The sequence below is a fragment of the Stigmatopora argus genome, chromosome 11 (genome assembly GCF_051989625.1).
Source record: "Stigmatopora argus isolate UIUO_Sarg chromosome 11, RoL_Sarg_1.0, whole genome shotgun sequence".
In the NCBI taxonomy this organism is placed as follows: domain Eukaryota; kingdom Metazoa; phylum Chordata; class Actinopteri; order Syngnathiformes; family Syngnathidae; genus Stigmatopora; species Stigmatopora argus.
Window position 1 is genome coordinate 14,044,813 of NC_135397.1, and position 17,798 is coordinate 14,062,610.

General features: G+C 41.5%; 1 protein-coding gene across 8 annotated transcripts in view; it reads right to left on the reverse strand.

The window, feature by feature from the left end:
• Positions 1 to 17,798, reverse strand: part of ccdc88ab (coiled-coil domain containing 88Ab) — a 73,088-nt gene that overhangs the window by 13,326 nt on the left and 41,964 nt on the right. For all 8 annotated transcript variants that reach the window (XR_013303852.1, XM_077613148.1, XM_077613146.1 and 5 more), the window contains exons 10-28: positions 16,993 to 17,151; positions 16,766 to 16,912; positions 16,555 to 16,699; positions 16,125 to 16,303; positions 11,795 to 11,932; positions 9,921 to 10,104; positions 9,711 to 9,841; positions 8,448 to 8,741; positions 8,203 to 8,385; positions 6,305 to 6,583; positions 6,116 to 6,240; positions 5,915 to 6,053; positions 5,668 to 5,844; positions 4,608 to 4,769; positions 2,039 to 2,316; positions 1,827 to 1,970; positions 1,568 to 1,754; positions 1,324 to 1,469; positions 1,153 to 1,245 (exon numbers count right to left, since the gene is read on the reverse strand). Coding sequence is in view for 7 of the 8 variants with exons in the window: in XM_077613148.1 (XP_077469274.1) it covers positions 1,153 to 1,245; positions 1,324 to 1,469; positions 1,568 to 1,754; positions 1,827 to 1,970; positions 2,039 to 2,316; positions 4,608 to 4,769; positions 5,668 to 5,844; positions 5,915 to 6,053; positions 6,116 to 6,240; positions 6,305 to 6,583; positions 8,203 to 8,385; positions 8,448 to 8,741; positions 9,711 to 9,841; positions 9,921 to 10,104; positions 11,795 to 11,932; positions 16,125 to 16,303; positions 16,555 to 16,699; positions 16,766 to 16,912; positions 16,993 to 17,151 (3,290 nt within the window). In the remaining variant the exon portion in view is untranslated. The remainder of the gene's footprint in view (positions 1 to 1,152; positions 1,246 to 1,323; positions 1,470 to 1,567; positions 1,755 to 1,826; positions 1,971 to 2,038; positions 2,317 to 4,607; positions 4,770 to 5,667; positions 5,845 to 5,914; positions 6,054 to 6,115; positions 6,241 to 6,304; positions 6,584 to 8,202; positions 8,386 to 8,447; positions 8,742 to 9,710; positions 9,842 to 9,920; positions 10,105 to 11,794; positions 11,933 to 16,124; positions 16,304 to 16,554; positions 16,700 to 16,765; positions 16,913 to 16,992; positions 17,152 to 17,798) is intronic.

Below are 17,798 nucleotides of genomic sequence, written 5' to 3' on the forward strand. Positions count from 1 at the left end.
CTAGGTGCGGAATTTTCAGGTTATGAAATGTAACATTACACAAGGTAGTTGCGGGGAGAGAGAGAGTGCCCATGATGCTCTTGTGAGCAGCATCTCGCGTCTGCTGTCTGCTCGTATATCAAAATTTGTCTTGTATCTCAAGATAAATATTTGCCCAAATTTTACTCGTATCTCGAATTGCTCGTATGCCGGGCTACTCGTATGTCGAGGTACCACTGTACAATACAAAATAGAGGCACATTCAAATAGCAGAAGCAAAATTCCGTTTGGCCCATTGACCTCTGACTTCTTTACAGTAAAGGGGCAAAATCATAGAGTATGGTAGTAATAATAGCGGTAATCCTACTTCACGGTTTTTCGATTACTGCGCCAATGTCTGCTCTACATTATAGGCGAAATTGGAGGGATTACTGTATCACCTTTTCTGCTTCAAAATTATGATAAAAGTTTGATTAAAAAAAACGTATATTCTTTTCTTGATTGATCTGGGACACAACATATACATTCAATTTGGCCCTGTGACCTTTGCCCTTATCAACCTACAATTTAATCATGTCTTTGTTTCATACAATATACCCTGCAAGTTATATCATACCTTTATTCGATCTTGAGTTATCTCAAACATAAACATACAAACAAACATATGCAACCAAAATATAATGTCAGTCTGTAATGAAAATCAATATAAACAAATGCAATTATAAACTAAGATTTAGAATAATGAATTTAACACTAATTTGCTCTTTGTTATGAGAGTGAGCATGACTGATTTTTTTTTGTCTCATTGTGCCCAGCGATTGGCTGACAACCAATTCAGAATGTCCCTGGCTACTAGACACAGTTGGCTGGGATAGGCTCCAGCACCTCCGCGACTCTTGTGAGGATAAGCGTACCGGAAAATAAATGAATTAATTTAGAGAAATTTAATTTCAACACATGGAACCAGTATTAACTCCAAGATACATTCAGACTCTGTGCTATTGAATGCCTTAAGTGTGGCCCGCTGGACAGTGGTTAGTGTGTCGTGGGCTTTACAGTTCTGGGGTCGAGGGTGCCCATAGCTGGGATAGGCTCCAGCACCCCCCTGTGATCCTTGTGAGGATCAGCTGTTTGGAAAATGAATGAATGAATGCTATAGTATCTGTTGCTCACCTGCGTGGAGGTGAGGGATCGTAGAACTTGTACTGATCCATAATCTTCTCCTCCAGCTTCTCCTTCTGTCTCCTCAGCTCATTCAGCTTGTCACTAAATAGAAAGACAGCATACGTGCTTTCATTTAGGAACATTTGGCAAGCTATCCTTTTTTTAATCTATAAATTTTACATGTATTGTCTCTGCTCAACGTGGAAAAGGTCTTTGCTCTCCATGGTCTGGTCCAGCAGTGTGCGGTTCTGCAGCATCAGCGTCTGGATCTGATCCAAGAGGTGGCGGTTCTCCTCTTCTAGGGTGCCCTTCAGCTGACTCAACAGCTGAGGTGAGCATTCATAAAAATTGTATGGCAATATGACATTTTTCCATGTTGGGTCTTCATTACTGGATCATTTCCGGTTCTTGTCTCGGTTCTCACCTCGCACTGGTTAGTGAGTTTGGTGGAGGTGATGTCCAGCTGCTGGTACTGCTCCTTGAGCTTGGAAAACTCGGCCTCGAACTTGGTCTGCTCGAGCTTGGCGCCATTCAGTTGACTCTTGATGTTTTTGTGGTCCAGCTGGAGGTTCTCATTGTCTCTCTGCAGCTGCTGGTATGTTGTGTTCAGTCTAGGGGTGGTGGTAAATGTAGACGTTACATTATTTTGTCTGTCATTTCACCTTAACAGCACACAACCCGACCTGTCATTTTCCTCTTTAAGCAGTTTGTAGTGGTCAGCGGTGGCTCGGTGGTTCTGATTCTCTGAAGACATTTTGTCTTGCTGCTCCTTCAGGTTCTTCTCCAGCTCTTCCAGATCGCCCCTCCTCTGCAGGAACTGCTTATACCTGTTGGATTAAAACATTGTCATCCTTGAGTTCTGCCCATCTGATTCCAAGTACCCCGAATTACTCACTTGTCCTCCAGGTCGCGGTACTGCTGTTCAAGAGACTTGTGGGAGGTCTTAAGGCCGCCGTGCTTGCCAATGAGTACCTCGTACTCTGACGCTTGCCTCTCGTGGAGCGCTGCCAGCTTGTCGTGGTCCCGTAGGAGTAGCTCGTAGGTGGACCGGAGCTCCTCTTTCTCCCGCTGCGTCCCCTCGCGCTCGGCCTCCGCGCTGCTCTGCAAGCCCTGCAGCTGAGCATTCTGAGCCATGAGGGCGGCGCTCTGCGAGCTCAGCGTGGAGTTCTCCACCTGTAGGGGTGGGCACGTCAACTTGTGAAACCCGGGAAAAAGGGAAATAGCCAAGGTGGTGAGATGTCAAGACATTTTCGTCTGCCTGGGGGGAGGGGGGCGGGTTTGGGGGCACTTTGTCTGCATTTGTATTATTTGCACTTTTTGTTACCAGATATTGCCACCACCAAGGTGGTCAAAGATGACAGTCATATTTAACAGAAAAAACACAGTTCAACTTGCATAAAATTTAAAAAAAATTATATACACACACATATATATATATATATATATATATACATATAAATATACGCATATATATATATATATATATATATATATATATATATATATATATATACATATAAATATACGCATATATATATATATATATATATATATATATATATATACACACACACATACATATATATATATATATATATATATATATATATATATATATATACACACACACATACATATATATATATATATATATATATATATATATACACATACATACACATACATATATATATATATATATATATATATAAATAATTATTATTTTTTGGGGCAAAACACTCATCTTAAGTGTGTTTTGGGGGGGGGGGGGGGCGCTGGCAGGGAAGTTTGGACTCTTCATGCATCATATTGGTTTTACAACATACCCTCACGTGCCATTTTCATGTCTGAAGAAAAAGTTTCACCCCTGTACTGCAGTTTCTTTCCTCCACAGCATGTGGAAGTAATTATAGAGGATGTAGAGAAACAAAACTATTGGAGGCTTGATTTACGTGTTTGATATTTGCTAATGATTTCAGGAAGTAGGCGGGGATGCTCACGTTTGATTGGCTAAAATAGTTCCAGGATTTAATAAAAAATGTCTGCACCGTGTCAGATGACCACTTCCTAGAAATATTGGTGTTTATTTACCCTTGTTTCCACTATTACACGTCAGAAAAATTAAATTGTGTTTCCCCCCCAAAAAAAATTATTAAGAAAATATTGGTTCCACTGGGATGCACATGATAAAGGTGTTGTCGGTCCCTTCAATAAGGCCACATATAAAGAGCAGTCTATCCCACCTGGCTATGACAAAAAAGTGATGTCAACCCTGGACTGGTCACGCACCAATTGAATTGAACATAGACAACTAACTTAGACGCTTCCATTAAACAAAGTGTTTTCTTTGCAATGTAGGAGAAAACATTATGCAAGCTGACAAAAATGTAATGATAGATATGTTATTTTGAATCAATGTAGATGGTTTAGGCACCTCAAAAAAAATCATTCTATGCAACCCCATTTATTTGTATGGAAATCGTGAGGTGGAAAATGGTACAAGCAACAAACATGACAGCATATGCTTTAAAAAATAAACACACACACACGGACACACACACAAAAGTGTGAGACGGCACTGCCAGTCAGTGTCAATCTCATCCCATAAGCTGGCTTTGAAAAGCAGCCAAACAAGGAGTTCAGGTCTAAATCCACAGCAGGGGAGCTAAGCAGGCTGACAGAGTTGGGACAGTGCCAAAGAGGGGAAGCTTCAGACCCACTAATGTGGCTAAAAGGAGCACTTTTAAATAGGCCGACACTTTTGGCTCCCAACCAATTGCAAAAGCTTCCCTCAGCTTTTAGTGCTTTTAAAAGCAGTCCAAATCGATGGGAGGGAACAATTACCTGTGTGATGACTTTTTAATTGAAGGAACAGAGACCTTTTATACAATAATCAAATTAGGGCGGCTCGGTGGTGCAAGTGGTTAGCGTGTCGGCCTCACAGCTCTGGGGTCCTGGGTTAAAATCCAGGTCACGTTCACCTGTGTGGAGTTTGCATGTTCTCCCCGGGCCTGCGTGGGTTTCCTCCGGGTATTCCGGTTTCCTCCCACATTCCAAAAACATGCATGGTAGGCTGATTGGACGCTTTAAATTGCCCCTAGGTATGGGTGTGAGTGTGCAGGGTGTTGCCCGCCTCTGGCCCGGAGTCAGCTGGAATAGGCTCCAGCACCCCCCTCGACCCTAGTGAGGATAAAGCGGTTCAGAAAAAGAGATGAGATTATCAAATTATTTAATCCATTGATTCAGTAAAATTGACTGCTAGGAGTCTAATCATCTGCCTTTCACCCAATGTCAGCTGGCATAGGCTTCGACAAGCCTTACAAGGATGCACAGTACATACGATGAATGAATGAGTCTAATCATATAGTAATTTGGCACCACTTTCAATCATACTTCTCCTATACTTTGTAATTTAGTGTGCATTTCCCAGTGCTGAGTTTCCCCACCAATTGTATACACGTCACCTGCAGCTTGGCATTCTGCGTCTGCAGTCCGGTGTTGTTCTCCTGTAGGGAAGCGCCCTGTCTCTGCACGGCTACGATCTGAGCCTGCAAGTTGGAACTTTGAGTCTCCAGTTGTTTTAGTTGGCTCCTCAGTGCTGCCTTCTCCGCTTGCAATGTGGCATTCTACAAGGGGAAAAAGGGGAGTCTTCAGTTATTAGAAAAGGTGGCAAGGAATGAGCATCATTTAGTGTTGAACGGCAAATACATTCGATTAGTTGGCATATCGATTGGTTAACTCTTTTAGTGCCATTGATGTTGAATCGTGTGGCTCTTTTGATGTTTCATCTGGGAATTTAAATCACTGTCACTGGCGGTGGATTTTTGTCATTTGGACTGAGGGTTAGCAGCAAAATCAACAAATTTTGGATTGAACGTCTGTCAACGGCTGCCAAAGATAGTTGTTGATAATCTTTTTTAGTGTCTCTTTGGGGAAATGGTGGTTGGCAATCAAATCAAATTGTACCTTACCATCTCATAAATCTAAAATGATTTAAACAAAATAAACACTATTATCACTTAGAAATCCCATTTTGGTTAAAAACAATGCCTTCCATTCAGATTTCTGAAATACATAAACAAAACTGTCAAAAATATTTCAACATCTGTTTTATTGCTCCAGTTGAACTGATTGTGACTGTTAAATGTGTAAATATCTTATTAAATGTATGAAACGCCTTTGAACAGAATCCAATCATGGCAGACTGTAATAGACTATATATATACACACACACACACACACACACACACACACACACACACATACATACATACATACATACATACATACATACATACATACATACATACATACATACATACATACATATATATATATATATATATATATATATATATATATATATATATATATATATATATATATATATACACACACACATACACATATATACACACATATCGTATCGTCTATGATAAAGAATTTATCATGTATTATAAAATTGGTGAACTACACACAAAGTCACTGTGAAATCAAATAGATGTTGAAAAGATGAGGACTTACGTTCCTCTCCACCTCGATAAGTCTATCCTTGACTTTGAGCAGTTCCCTTGTGGCTTCGTGACTCTCCTTCTCCCATTTACTGAGTGTCTGGCCATCTTCCCCGCCACGAGAGGGTGAGGTCTGCACCATTCTCTCTTCCTCTTCCCTCTGACGTAAAGCCTCGTAATTCTTTTTCACCTGAGCGAACCACATCAAATGGATGATGAAATATTTGGGCACCCTTTATCGCTTGTGTGTGGATCCTTACAGTTTTGAGTTCCTGCCGTAGCTGCTGGTTCAGATTGGACGACTCCTGCAGTCTGGCCTCCAGGGCGGCGATCTTCTCCTCCTTGATCTCCAGTGAGGACTTCAGCGTGGACTCCAGTTTGCTTTCCAGTAGCTTAAACCTTGGGGGAAAAGGCACTTTGTTGACTTCCCGACACAGTGTTGGAAGCAAACGGTTGGATACCTGTCGCCGCAGTCCTCGTCCAGCAGCAGCCTCTCCTTGTCCAGTCCAATCTTCTCCAGCTCGTGCGTCAGTTTCTCCAAGTCATTGTTGATCTGCTGAGTGCGTACCTTCTCGCTAACAAGTTCCTGAGAAGATTTTTATAATTTTAATTCCCCAAATGATAACATTTCTTTATTTTCGGCCACAAACCTCTCTGAGCGTTATGAGTGTCCGCTTTTCGATGGTGCCTTGTTTGACCAGTTCCTTGTTCTCCCTCTCTAGGTCTTTGACGCGGGTGCATGAGTCCCGGAAGAAGATCATCTCCTTGCCCATCGTGCGGTTCTCCTTCTCCAGGGAGGAGATGCGCTGGTTACTGTCATCCAGCTTGGAGTCACGGATCTCGGCCTGCTGCCTCAGCCGCTTGTTTTCCTTCTCCAGCAGCTTCTTGTCCTTCTCCAGCTGAGAGCTCTCTTGCTCCAGAGTCTTGTTCTGTGACCACCAGACAAGTAAAATACAGTGGTACCTCGACATACGAGTGCCCCGACATACGAGCAATTTGAGATACGAGTAAAATTCTGGGCAAATATTTATCTTGAGATACGAGACAAATTTCGATATACGAGCAGACAGCCGACGCGACAGGCTGCTCATAAGAACATCATGGGCACTGTCTCTCTACCCGCAACTCCCTCGTGTAATGTCTCTCTGGTCGCAACTCTTGTGTAATGTCTCTGTGAGCACTGGGCGGAGCGTTGCATTTTTTCGTTTTTTTTCCCATTAGTCAGTGCGAATGGCGTATATACTACTTCTCGTTGGCAAGTGGTCGTGCGTTATCCTATTGTAAGGACATTTGTGTGCATCATTTTCAGAATATTTTGAAGGGAATACAAAAGCAAACAACCCTCGATAGGTTGCATCTGAAAGTCAGGGTGGAGGCGGGGCAAATAGAGCCAACCCGGGAGAAGAAAGGTATCAAAATTTAAAACTAAATTAGAATTAAGTTTAGCGTAAGGTTAGATTAAACTTATTTTTCAGTGTGTCTGCATCGTAATTCAAGTTCATTTAAATTTGTTTATGTTATGTTACGAGCGCGTTGCCGTGCAACAAGTCTTCCCCCCCTTTCTGTCTCTCTCTCTCTCTACCCTCCGCGAAATCCGTCTAATTTTCGTTGTATTAAACACATTTTAGTATACTATTAAACCACTAGTTAGTACTTTGTTAATAGATGGCGAATTAGAACAAATAAAAAAAAAATCCAATCCAATATCCTGTTTTTGGTGTTTTTTCAGAGGGTTGGAACAAATTAATTTGCTTTTAGTTCATTTCTATGGGAAACGTTCGTTTGAGTTACGAGAAAATCGACATACGAGCTCAGTCCCGGAACGAATTAAGATCGTATCTCGAGGTACCACTGTACGGGAATACCTTGTCGCATCGCACATCGATTATCAAGGATTCAAAACATCGCGGCTTGGATCTGCAAATATACAGTGGTACCTCGACATGCGAGTGCCCCGACATACGAGCAATTTGAGATACGAGTAAAATTTCTAGCAAATATTTATCTTGAGATACGAGACAAATTTTGATATACGAGCATACAGCGGACGCGAGAGGCTGCTCATAAGAACATCATGGGCACTGTCTTACTGGTCGCAACTCCCTCATGTAGTGTCTCTATGAGCACTGGGCGGAGCGTTGCATTTTTTTCAGTGTTTTTTTTTCTGTTAGTCAGTGCAGATTGGCGGAGGAGCTTGCTCGATAATACTTTTAGCTCAGTCCAGGAATGCATTAAGCTCGTATCTCGAGGTACCACTGTATATGAAAAGTTAACATTTTAGGAACAATAATGCAAACATGAAATGGGGCTGGGGGGGCTGGGGCAAGACAATAGGAGTGTGTTACACTGGCCACCAGGGAGCAGTGTCTATCTTCGGGAGTTAAATAATAGTACAGTGAGGGTTTTAAAACTCCAAACAAGATTACAATGTCGCTATATCCCGGTTATTCACCTATTGCAGGAGGTCTTGGAACCTATTAACCGTGATAAACAAGGTATTCCTATATATTCTTCTTTCTTAGAAATGTAGCATCTGTTCTCATCTGACCTCTTGCTCCAGCTGCTCCAAGCGCTTGCTGGAGATTTTTAGCTCCTCCAAGTTCCGTTGAAGGGTCTGGTTCTCAGTCTCCACTTCTTGCAGTTCAGCCTCAAGCTGCTGGATCTTCTTGCTGCTGTTCTCCAGCGCCTTCTGCAAGCGCTGGTTCTCTGTGTCCAAGCCCTGGTAGCTCACCTAAGGCCAGGAGGAAGCGGTCAGTATCAGGGAGTTGTAAACTAGACACAAAGCAGACTGACTTCTAATCTCTCTGTCTTCTTGGAGGTTGCCTTAAGGAGCTCCAAGCTGCGCTTGAGCTGGCTCCTCTCACTCTCTAATTCTCTGTTCTCGGCCTCTAGCTGCATGGCCTTGGCACCGGCCGAGCGGAAGCTCTCAGCTGAACGCCGCGCCTCTAGGTTCTCTTGCTCCAGCTGCGAGTTCTCCTTCTCCAGAGCCTCAAGTTGGAAGGCCATGTTCTTCAGAGCATCCAGCTTCTTCTTGAGGCGCCGGCTCTCTGCTTCCAGGTCGGTGTTCTCCTTCTCCAACGCTGACACCTAAACAAACATGACAAATACCAGGACGATTATTCAAGTTTTGACCTCATTTGTTAATGACTTCATACGTGTTAACTATGGGTAGCTTAATCTTGAATTCCCATGGATCATACAGAGAAACTATTGAAAATGACTCAACAAATTTGGTAAATCAAAAAGTATAATTGGCATATATAAATAATTATAACGTCATTGCTTCAAAAGGTTCCATGTGTCAGAAAATTTAACATTTTTTAAAATCAGTTTGAGTTCAGGGACATATTAAATCAAAATGCATAAATTAAAAATATTTAATAAGTTAATTACAAGGAAATTATTGATTACATGTATATTTTGCTATCCGGAAATTCTAATGTACAGATATGCCTCCCTATAAATATATCAAGTGTATAGCACTTATTTTAGCATTTTATAAGTAAATTGGTATGTTCATTGCATTTTCTTCATGTCTGTATAGAATGGTTTTCAATAGAAAGTAAAAAAAATAAAATACATTCTAAAAAGTACATAAACAAAATGTAACAAAACCAACATAAGGTAATTGTTAAATAAATAGTATTATTTCCACCTGCAAAATATTCGGTTCTCCATGTCTTTCCTTAAAATTGTGTTCTACAAAATTGAAGGATGAATAATAGGAGGATTATCAAATTTACAGAATGTTTGCAATATTAAACAAAAGAGGTGATTAAAATGTTGGCATGACGAGTTCAAAGGTTACAGAAAAATAAATTTTGCGTTAACTTGTGGATTAGCCAATTTTACCCACATTTTCAGCCTAATTGATATAATAACGAGAACGAGTCAGGACATTTTAGAGCAAGAGGAAAGGGAGTGCCCACTCTACTACGTACAGCAATAATTTGAATTTGGTGCCTAGGCCTTATAACTGGAAAAAATAAGAATGACTAATTTCACATGCAAATTTCAACCTCAACACCTGCTTATTTATTCAGTTAAAAACGTAACCTTTTCACATGTAATTCCTAGAGTGGCCACTTTCTTCTGCAGACTTTCGTTGTCCCGCTCCAGCTTCTGCACGAGAATCTCCAACTCTTCCGCTCTCTCGCCTTTCTCCTTCACAGCCTCCAGTTCTTTTCCTGAGGGCAAAGAGCTGCCGCGTTGACTCGGGGGAGGAAAAGAAAATCCAAGCATAAGTTGGTGGAGATGTGGGCTCACTCAGCTGTTTCCGCTCAAACTCCATCTTGTTGAGCTTGCTTGTTGTCTCGCAGATGGACTCGTGGAGGATGCGGTTTTCCTTCTCCACGTCTTTGACACGAGCTTCAGCACCGACTTGGCTGCGCTGTCGCAGAGATGACACCGTCTGGCTCAAGTGTTTGTTCTCCTGCTCAAGACCCTTCAGCTGCAAGACAACACACTCGAGTGTTGGAGGGAAGTTTTTGGTAAGTTGGGGATACCAATTGAGTTGCCACATGAAACTTGGTGGAATTTGCCATTGCAAAATAATTTACGATTGAAAATGTCTAACAATGAAAAAGGAACAAAATGTTTTCATTTATATATAATAAAGACAAATGATTAATGTTTCACTTCCCTGAACAAAAAGTTAATGTGGTAATTTTGTAATAAAAAATATTGCACTTGAATATGAAGAGACCAAAAACATGACATGACACGTTCTAAAAAACAGCACATCAACACCTTTAAACTCATCTCATCTCATCTCAATTTCTCATTAGGGTCACGGGGGGTGCTGGAGCCAATCCCGGCTGTCTCCGGACCAGAGGCGGGGGACACTCTGAATCGGTGGCCAGCCAATCGCAGGGCACGAGGAGACGGAGAACTATGCACATTCACACTCATACCTAGGGGCAATTCAGAGTGTCCAATCAGCTTACCATGCATGTTTTTGGAATGTGGGAGGAAACCGGAGTACCCAGAGAAAACCCACGCAGGCCCAGGGAGAACATGCAAATTGCACACAGGTGGACGTGACCTGATTTCAACCCAGGACCCCAGACCCTGAATTGGTGGCCAGCCAATCACAAGGGACAAGGAAACGGACAGCCACTCATGCTCACACTCATACCTAGGGCCAATTTTGCTTAACCAGCCTAACCATGCATGTTTTTGGGATGTGGGAGGAAACCGGAGTACCCGAAGAAAACCCACGCAAGTCCGGGAGGACATGCAAACTCCACACAGCAAGATCCAAACTCTTAGAAATGTGAGGCCAGTGCCATCACCACTCAGCCACAATTTAAAAACTTGAACTTGAATTACTTAAAAAATTATGAAGATAAATAAATTTAAGACATTCATAAACCATCGGAACCTTGCTAGTTCAGAAGTTTTTTCATTTGACAGTTGGCTAAAAAAAGATAACTATTGATGTTGCACTTTTCTGAAAATAGATTTAACTATTGATGCTTGGCTTTCCCAAAATGAGGAAGATGTACTTTACGACACAGTTGACTATTAATTCTGTGCCATGATTAAGAAAAATAAAGAACAGTGAGGGCTAAAATGAGTATGACCAAGAAAAAAGCTTGAATGTTTTACATAGATATTTTGTGTTGTGAGAAGTGATGTAATGTTGTCACCCTGCAGCCGATGTAAAGCAAATACATTACTTTATACATATTCGAGATCAGGGATTTAGGAGCGTATCTCAAAGAGTTTCACATGAAAAAAATAGACGTTCAGCTTTTGTAGTTTTTCAAAATGTCTGCATGAGGCGTCGTCTCCGCCTCCTTTCAACAATAGAACGGAGAAACTAATCAAAGCGAATTTGGGTCGGGCCGCTGCAGAGTGCTGAAGTGGAATTAGAGCATCTGCCTTTAGGCCACACAGTTACAGAAATGCACTGTCATTGCTAAATGCTACATCATGCATTTGGATCAATAAATGTTTTGTCTACGTGTGACACATATCCCCCGTGTGACCAGTACAACTATAATAATAATCGGACATAGGCTTTGTCATCATCGACTCGATAAAAGCCTAATTGTGATCATACCATCTCTGCGCATGACGAAATTGGTAGTAGCCATCAGAACATTTTTATACACCTTACAAGTGTTATCTGGTACCTGTCTCTCGGAGTTTTCCCGCAGTGTTTCCAGTGTCGTCTCCAGCAATGCCTTCTCCTTCATCAAGTCCGTGCTCAGCGACTCAGCACTGCGGAGCGACTCTCTTTCCGTTGCCAGCTCGCTTTCCAGATGCCCAAGCTGCACACAAATCGGTCACATCAGCATTCAGGACAGTAATCGATGATTTTAGGAAGTATGTGCTGATTTTCCTGGGCCACTATTAGTCTCAAATCGGCCCTTAAAACTACACCCTTTTCATTTCATATACCGTATTTTCACGCCTATAAGGCGCGCATAAAAGTCAAAAAAATTCTCCAAAATAGACAGGGCGCCGTATAATCCAGTGCGCTTTATATATGGACCAATACTAAAATTGTTATCACGATAAAATAAAAAAAATCAGTCGATAGGACAACTACGGAAACCAGCCCCCGACTCTACTATTTTCCCGTAGATAAAGTACTGCGCAGTGACTGCTGGGATATAGAGTTCTTAATACACCCAGTTCTTCAATACAGTTAGTATGATGGCGACCACACTACTTTGGTGCTGGCTGTCATTTCGGCTGTATTTACAAAATAAATCCTGCCGCTACATGTTGGCGTCAACAGAGCATTCAAAGCTAGACTGTGAACTATGTATATATATTATATATAATAACTCGGAGCTTGCCGTCATTCCCGTAGGCTTAAGAACTACAACCGCGGGACCCAGCGTTTTGAAAGACTCATTTGGGCAATTGTTTAATTCGGACACAGAAAATGAGGACTTTGATGGATTTGTGGGTGATGATGACGTGATTAAGTTTTAAAATGTCTAAATAAAGTACAACCGAACTCAGTTTTGCTTCCGTTGCCTTTTTAAAGCGTGTTTTTAGCGTGTGGGTGTTGCGCGCAAGAACTATATTTCCCAGCAGTCACTGCGCACCGGAACCCGGAAATAAGCTGCTTCCAGTAGCCACCGCTATTGCGTTTCGATGCATAATATATATGCGTCTAATGAAATGGTGCGTGCCTTGTGTGTCTAAAATACAGAAATAGCACACGTTACTGACACTGCGGCGTAAAATACGATGCGCCAAATAGGCGTGAAAATACGGTATACTGTATTTTTTTTTTTTTAAATACAGTCGTACCTCTACTTACGAAATTAATTGGTTCCAAGACTTTTTTCGTAACTTGAAAATTTCGTAAGTAGGTGTACTTTATATGTAAATTCTCTAATTTGTTCCACAGTCCTCACACAACTACCGACTAAATCCTTTAAAATTGGTCAAAGTGTCCCAATTTTGTATGAAAGATGTGAGAAAACATAAAAATGAGATAAAATTATAAAGAAATTATTTATTAATGTCTTAAAATAAATAAAGCATATGAAAATGTGCCCTGCGCCGCTGAAATATAGATGTAATGTCCGTGTTTGTTCGCCAGATGGCGGCAAGAGCCCGTTCTACTAGGGTCGAAAGCTGTCCACTTTGTAGTACACTTTAGACTTACGTGCCCTGTGTGTGTCTGTGTGTGTGTGTGTGTGTGAAAATATGTGCCACGTTGCATTTGTAGTTTTTAATCGCTTAATAAGGGGAATTCAAAATAAAATAATGAATAAGGAAATGCATTTACTTTTTGGGAGATTTCGTAACTTGGATCTTTTTCGTATCTCGAGTCACTCATTTGCATATAAAAAAATTCGTAACGTGAAACGTTCGTACCTTGAGGCATTCCTGAGTAGAGGGATGACTGTATTTAGCTCATTTTGTCAGAAAATTGAAGAATTTTCAATTTTTTTCGCTCATCTAAAACTCATCTGATTTAATAAGGATAAAACTAAATAATTAGGTTGTTGAGTTCAGTGCTACTTATTGAGGCGTAATTAATTTGTTGCCAGTATCAATTTGGTCCAGTGTGTATGAGTGAACCTGTTTTTGTCAAAAAGACACCAACCAAATTAGACAGATTACTTTCTTTTTTTAATACTAGCTGCATTCAATTTTGAACCACTGCTGTTTGACATCATGCACCCTGATCTGGCTAGACCCTTGGCTTTTGTGCGTGAACAACAATAGAATTGTAAAGGTAGTACAGAGTCATATCTCTCTGCAAAGAGCCTCCTCTGAGTGAGGCCCGTTTGGGCTGTCACTTAGTCGGAAAAGAAAAGGCAAAACTAGGCTGGTGGGATTTACAGCTGTGCTTTCCTGGTCTGACCCTCTTCAAATAGTCTCTACTCTTTTCTCTTTGCTACTTGTGTCACTGTGGGAAAAGGTCAAAGGTGACCCATCAGGGGATATGTTCAAATTTAGATGAAAAACAGTTTTTTTAACCTAGGAATGATCGAGAAAGTTAAAATGAAATTACAATACAATTATACAGAAGTTTATTAAATGTTAGTCATATGCATATGTAAAGACTTAAGTATTAATATCTAAATAAAATGTATATATAATAAATTTGTAAATACTTTAAGTACTGCACTCAATGAAAATAGCTCTCTGCTTGATTTAAATAAAAAAAAAAAGATGAGACCAGTGCAGTACGATAAAGGTGAAGAAAATGAAGATTCACTGCACAGCTTTTTGGGAACTTTAGTCCAAGTCAAGTGATGCCTCTGAGATTCGAGAGGCATTGGATCATCTTTAGGAAGTGCCGTAGGTGCAGCAGGAGGAGCTTCTGTTAGAGGTTTTGGCCACACAAGGAACAAGGTAATGGAGAGTTGTCACCACTGTTTCGTCTTTTTGTACAAATACGCTTTTGTACAATGACATGACACCGTCAAGATGAATGCCAAATTCGATATCTCTTACCATGTTGTCATTAATCTCCTGTAAATTTTGTTGCAAACTGATCTCTTGAAGATTTCTCAAAATAAGACCATGTTCTTCATCCTCGTCGTTCTCCTCTGGCTCTTCTTCCGTATTTCCTGATTGCATTATTTTAATGAGGTCATCAATTTGGGGGGTTGAGTGGCTCTCGAGCAGTGTGTTGACGTCCTTCGCCATCATGTCTGAGAACCATTCAGTGGCTAGCAACCGAACCAACTTTGCGGTCTTATCTATGGCTGAGTGATGAATGTCCTCAGGCGTAAATCCCTCATAATCCTGGTGGGGTTTTTTTGGGCCACAAATTTACAGTTCGAGATCCTAGACCGATTCTCCATTGCTGTTCTTGCAAAACGATGTTGTTGCCGTTTCCCAAATGTTCGCTTCTTTCTTGATGTAATGCACGGTAGATTCATTTATGCTGTAATGCAGACCTGGGCAATTAATTCCACAAAGGGCCGCAGTGGGTGCAGGTTTTCGTTCCAACCCATAAGGGGAAACCTTTCCACCAATCTGGTATGTTAGAAGTGCAATCAGTGGATTGCAGTCATGTGCTCCTTGTTTCAGCAGAAATCTAATTAGTTAAACTCTCTGTGCTGGATCGGTTGGAACAAAAACCTGCACCCACAGCGGGCCTCGAGGACCGGATTGCCCAGGTCTGCTCTAAAGGCATGGTGCTATATGAGCATTTTTATTGCCTGCCTTCAACATATCTAGCAACTTCATTTTTTCGGTCACTGTCCTGTTTCGTTTTTTCTTGGGCTCATTGGATGCCTGAGATGGCGCAGAAGGTACTTTCAAGGGCGATCCCAAATCCAAACAAAGCTGGAATAGGCAACACATTGTCTACCGCCAAACTGGAAAAGGCAAGATGTCATCTTCCTCTACGATGTGATGTGTGCGACCAAAATGCAATCCAAACAAAACAGGGAAAGGCAAAGCGTAGTCTTCCTCTGCCTTTTATATCATTTGGCTCACCATTCTTCTAAGGTGGGAAATTTTCTTATTCGCCGCCATTTTTCTACAGCGCTGAGTTGAGTGGCGGTTCCCTATCTTGCGCTTGCGACTTTCAGCGTGAATTTGGTCCTTTTTATGAATATTTTTGTTTTGGATACTTAATATAAAATACTGTGATAGACTGAAGCCGCAAAGTGGTGAGGCATTGCAGTAACAGTAATAGTATAGGATTGTGCTATATTTCCATTAGATCTGGGGTGCCCAACTTGAGTCATCGAGGACCCCTATCCAGTCTGTTTTCCATATCTCCCTCCTCAACCACATCTGAATCAAATGATCAACTCATCACCAAGCTGTCCAGAAGCTTGATACCAATCTTGATTATTAGATTCAGCTGTTGGTGTAGGGACACTTGGAATACCGACCGGATAGCTGGAGCTGTAGTAGTAGTCGTAGTAATATTAGTAGTGGTTAGTGCATTATGTTATGATCCACTAGATGAGAAAATTGAAGGATTTTCGTTGTGCCTTATAATGCGGAAAATATGTTAACATTGCTCACTCTTTGGTTGAGTCTTTGGTTCTCCTGGGTGACTTTGCCAAGTTTGGCCTCAGAGTCCAGACCAGCGCCACCACGGAGCTCTTCCACAGTCTTCAAGAGTGTCTGGTTGTCCTTCTCCAGCTTCAGCAGGCGACTGGACGTCAACTCATTCACCTCTTCGCCAAGGGACTTTAGTGGGGCTGAGAGAGGAAGGAATTTAAAAAGCTTCATAACTTAAGACAAAACTCTGCAGCCAAACAGTCCAGGTGTTAAAAGCTTGATATTTCAACAAACAAGTGGTTATCCAGATCACTGGCTGGTTAAACCTCTTAAAAGCTTTAATAACTCAAAAGAAGAGATTATCTTTAAGGAGCTGCTGAATATTAATTACAGGACTTAAGACAGGAGTCAAAGCGGCGCCAGTATGTCTTGGGGACCTGGTTATTCTTACCCTCTGTCAGCTCTGGTGTTTTGGATAGTTGCTCCAGCTCCCAGCCCAGGTGTAACGACTCATCCATGCTCTGTTTCTGGGCCATTTCCAGCACCAGGTTCTCCTCTAAAAGTTCCTCCACTCGTTTGCGATCTAAATCTCGCTCCTGATGGAAAATGCTTGATTTTTAGAAACACGCAACAACAGCAATTTCCAATTGCATTGGTCTCACCATTTCCAGGTCATGTATTTTGGACTTCAGCTGGAGATTCTCCTTCTCCAGGAGATGCAATTTATCCGATCGGCTCCGGGTGGTGTCCAACTGCTCCTCTAGCATGGTTTTCGTCTCCAGCAAGACCTGGTTGTCCTCTTTTAGCTCCTGTGCAATTCATTCCACAAGGGAACATTTTTGAATACAGAACTACAATCAGTTTTCAGTGTGTTTTCTAACCACCATACCTCCACTCTGGCCTTGTAGAACTCAATGTCATGGAGTTTCTCTTTATAGCGGGTCACCTCACTTTCCAGCTTGTCCACACGAATGGCTTTTTCCCGGAGGATGTCCAGCTCATCACGGTACGCCCGGGCCGAGCGGGCGTCTGATAGAAGCTGGTAGCTCTTTAAAGGGACCATTGAGTGGGTTTTAGATATGAAATTAGGTTATAGTTCTATAGGGTGTGCAAAAACAAAGATGAAGCAGTCAAAAATTACCCTTCTCAAAATCTTAGATGTGATCTAATGACAGCTTGTGACTTGCTTTCAGCACATTTTGGGATGGCTGTTCATTTGGGCAGTTACTACTTTACTTTACTTACATTACTGCAGCAAATACAGCATCTTAGCATTTCCGCTGATTTCAAATGTGAACCTATCAAATTGAACAATTACTATTGACAGATTGCAATTCCTGAACGCCAGATGGTTCGTTTAAGAGTTGATGGATGAATTAAATACATTTATCCTAAGCCATGTAAAATTTCTGTTACATTTTTAACACATTGGATGTCATTAACCGTGATAGACATCCTACCCAGTCAAGACAGATTGGATGTCTATCCCCGTCAATTTTCTTGCCATCCTTTGCCTTGAACTAATCCACTTTAGATCATCCACCACTCTCTTTCCATCAAACACAGCATGAAGCTGCTGCTACAAGCTAAAGACAGTCCCAATTCTAGACTCCGCTAACGAGCTAAAGCCAATTAAGGACAGCAGCAATTACACACGTGTAGTAGGTGTACTACTAACTATATTGTACTACTCAC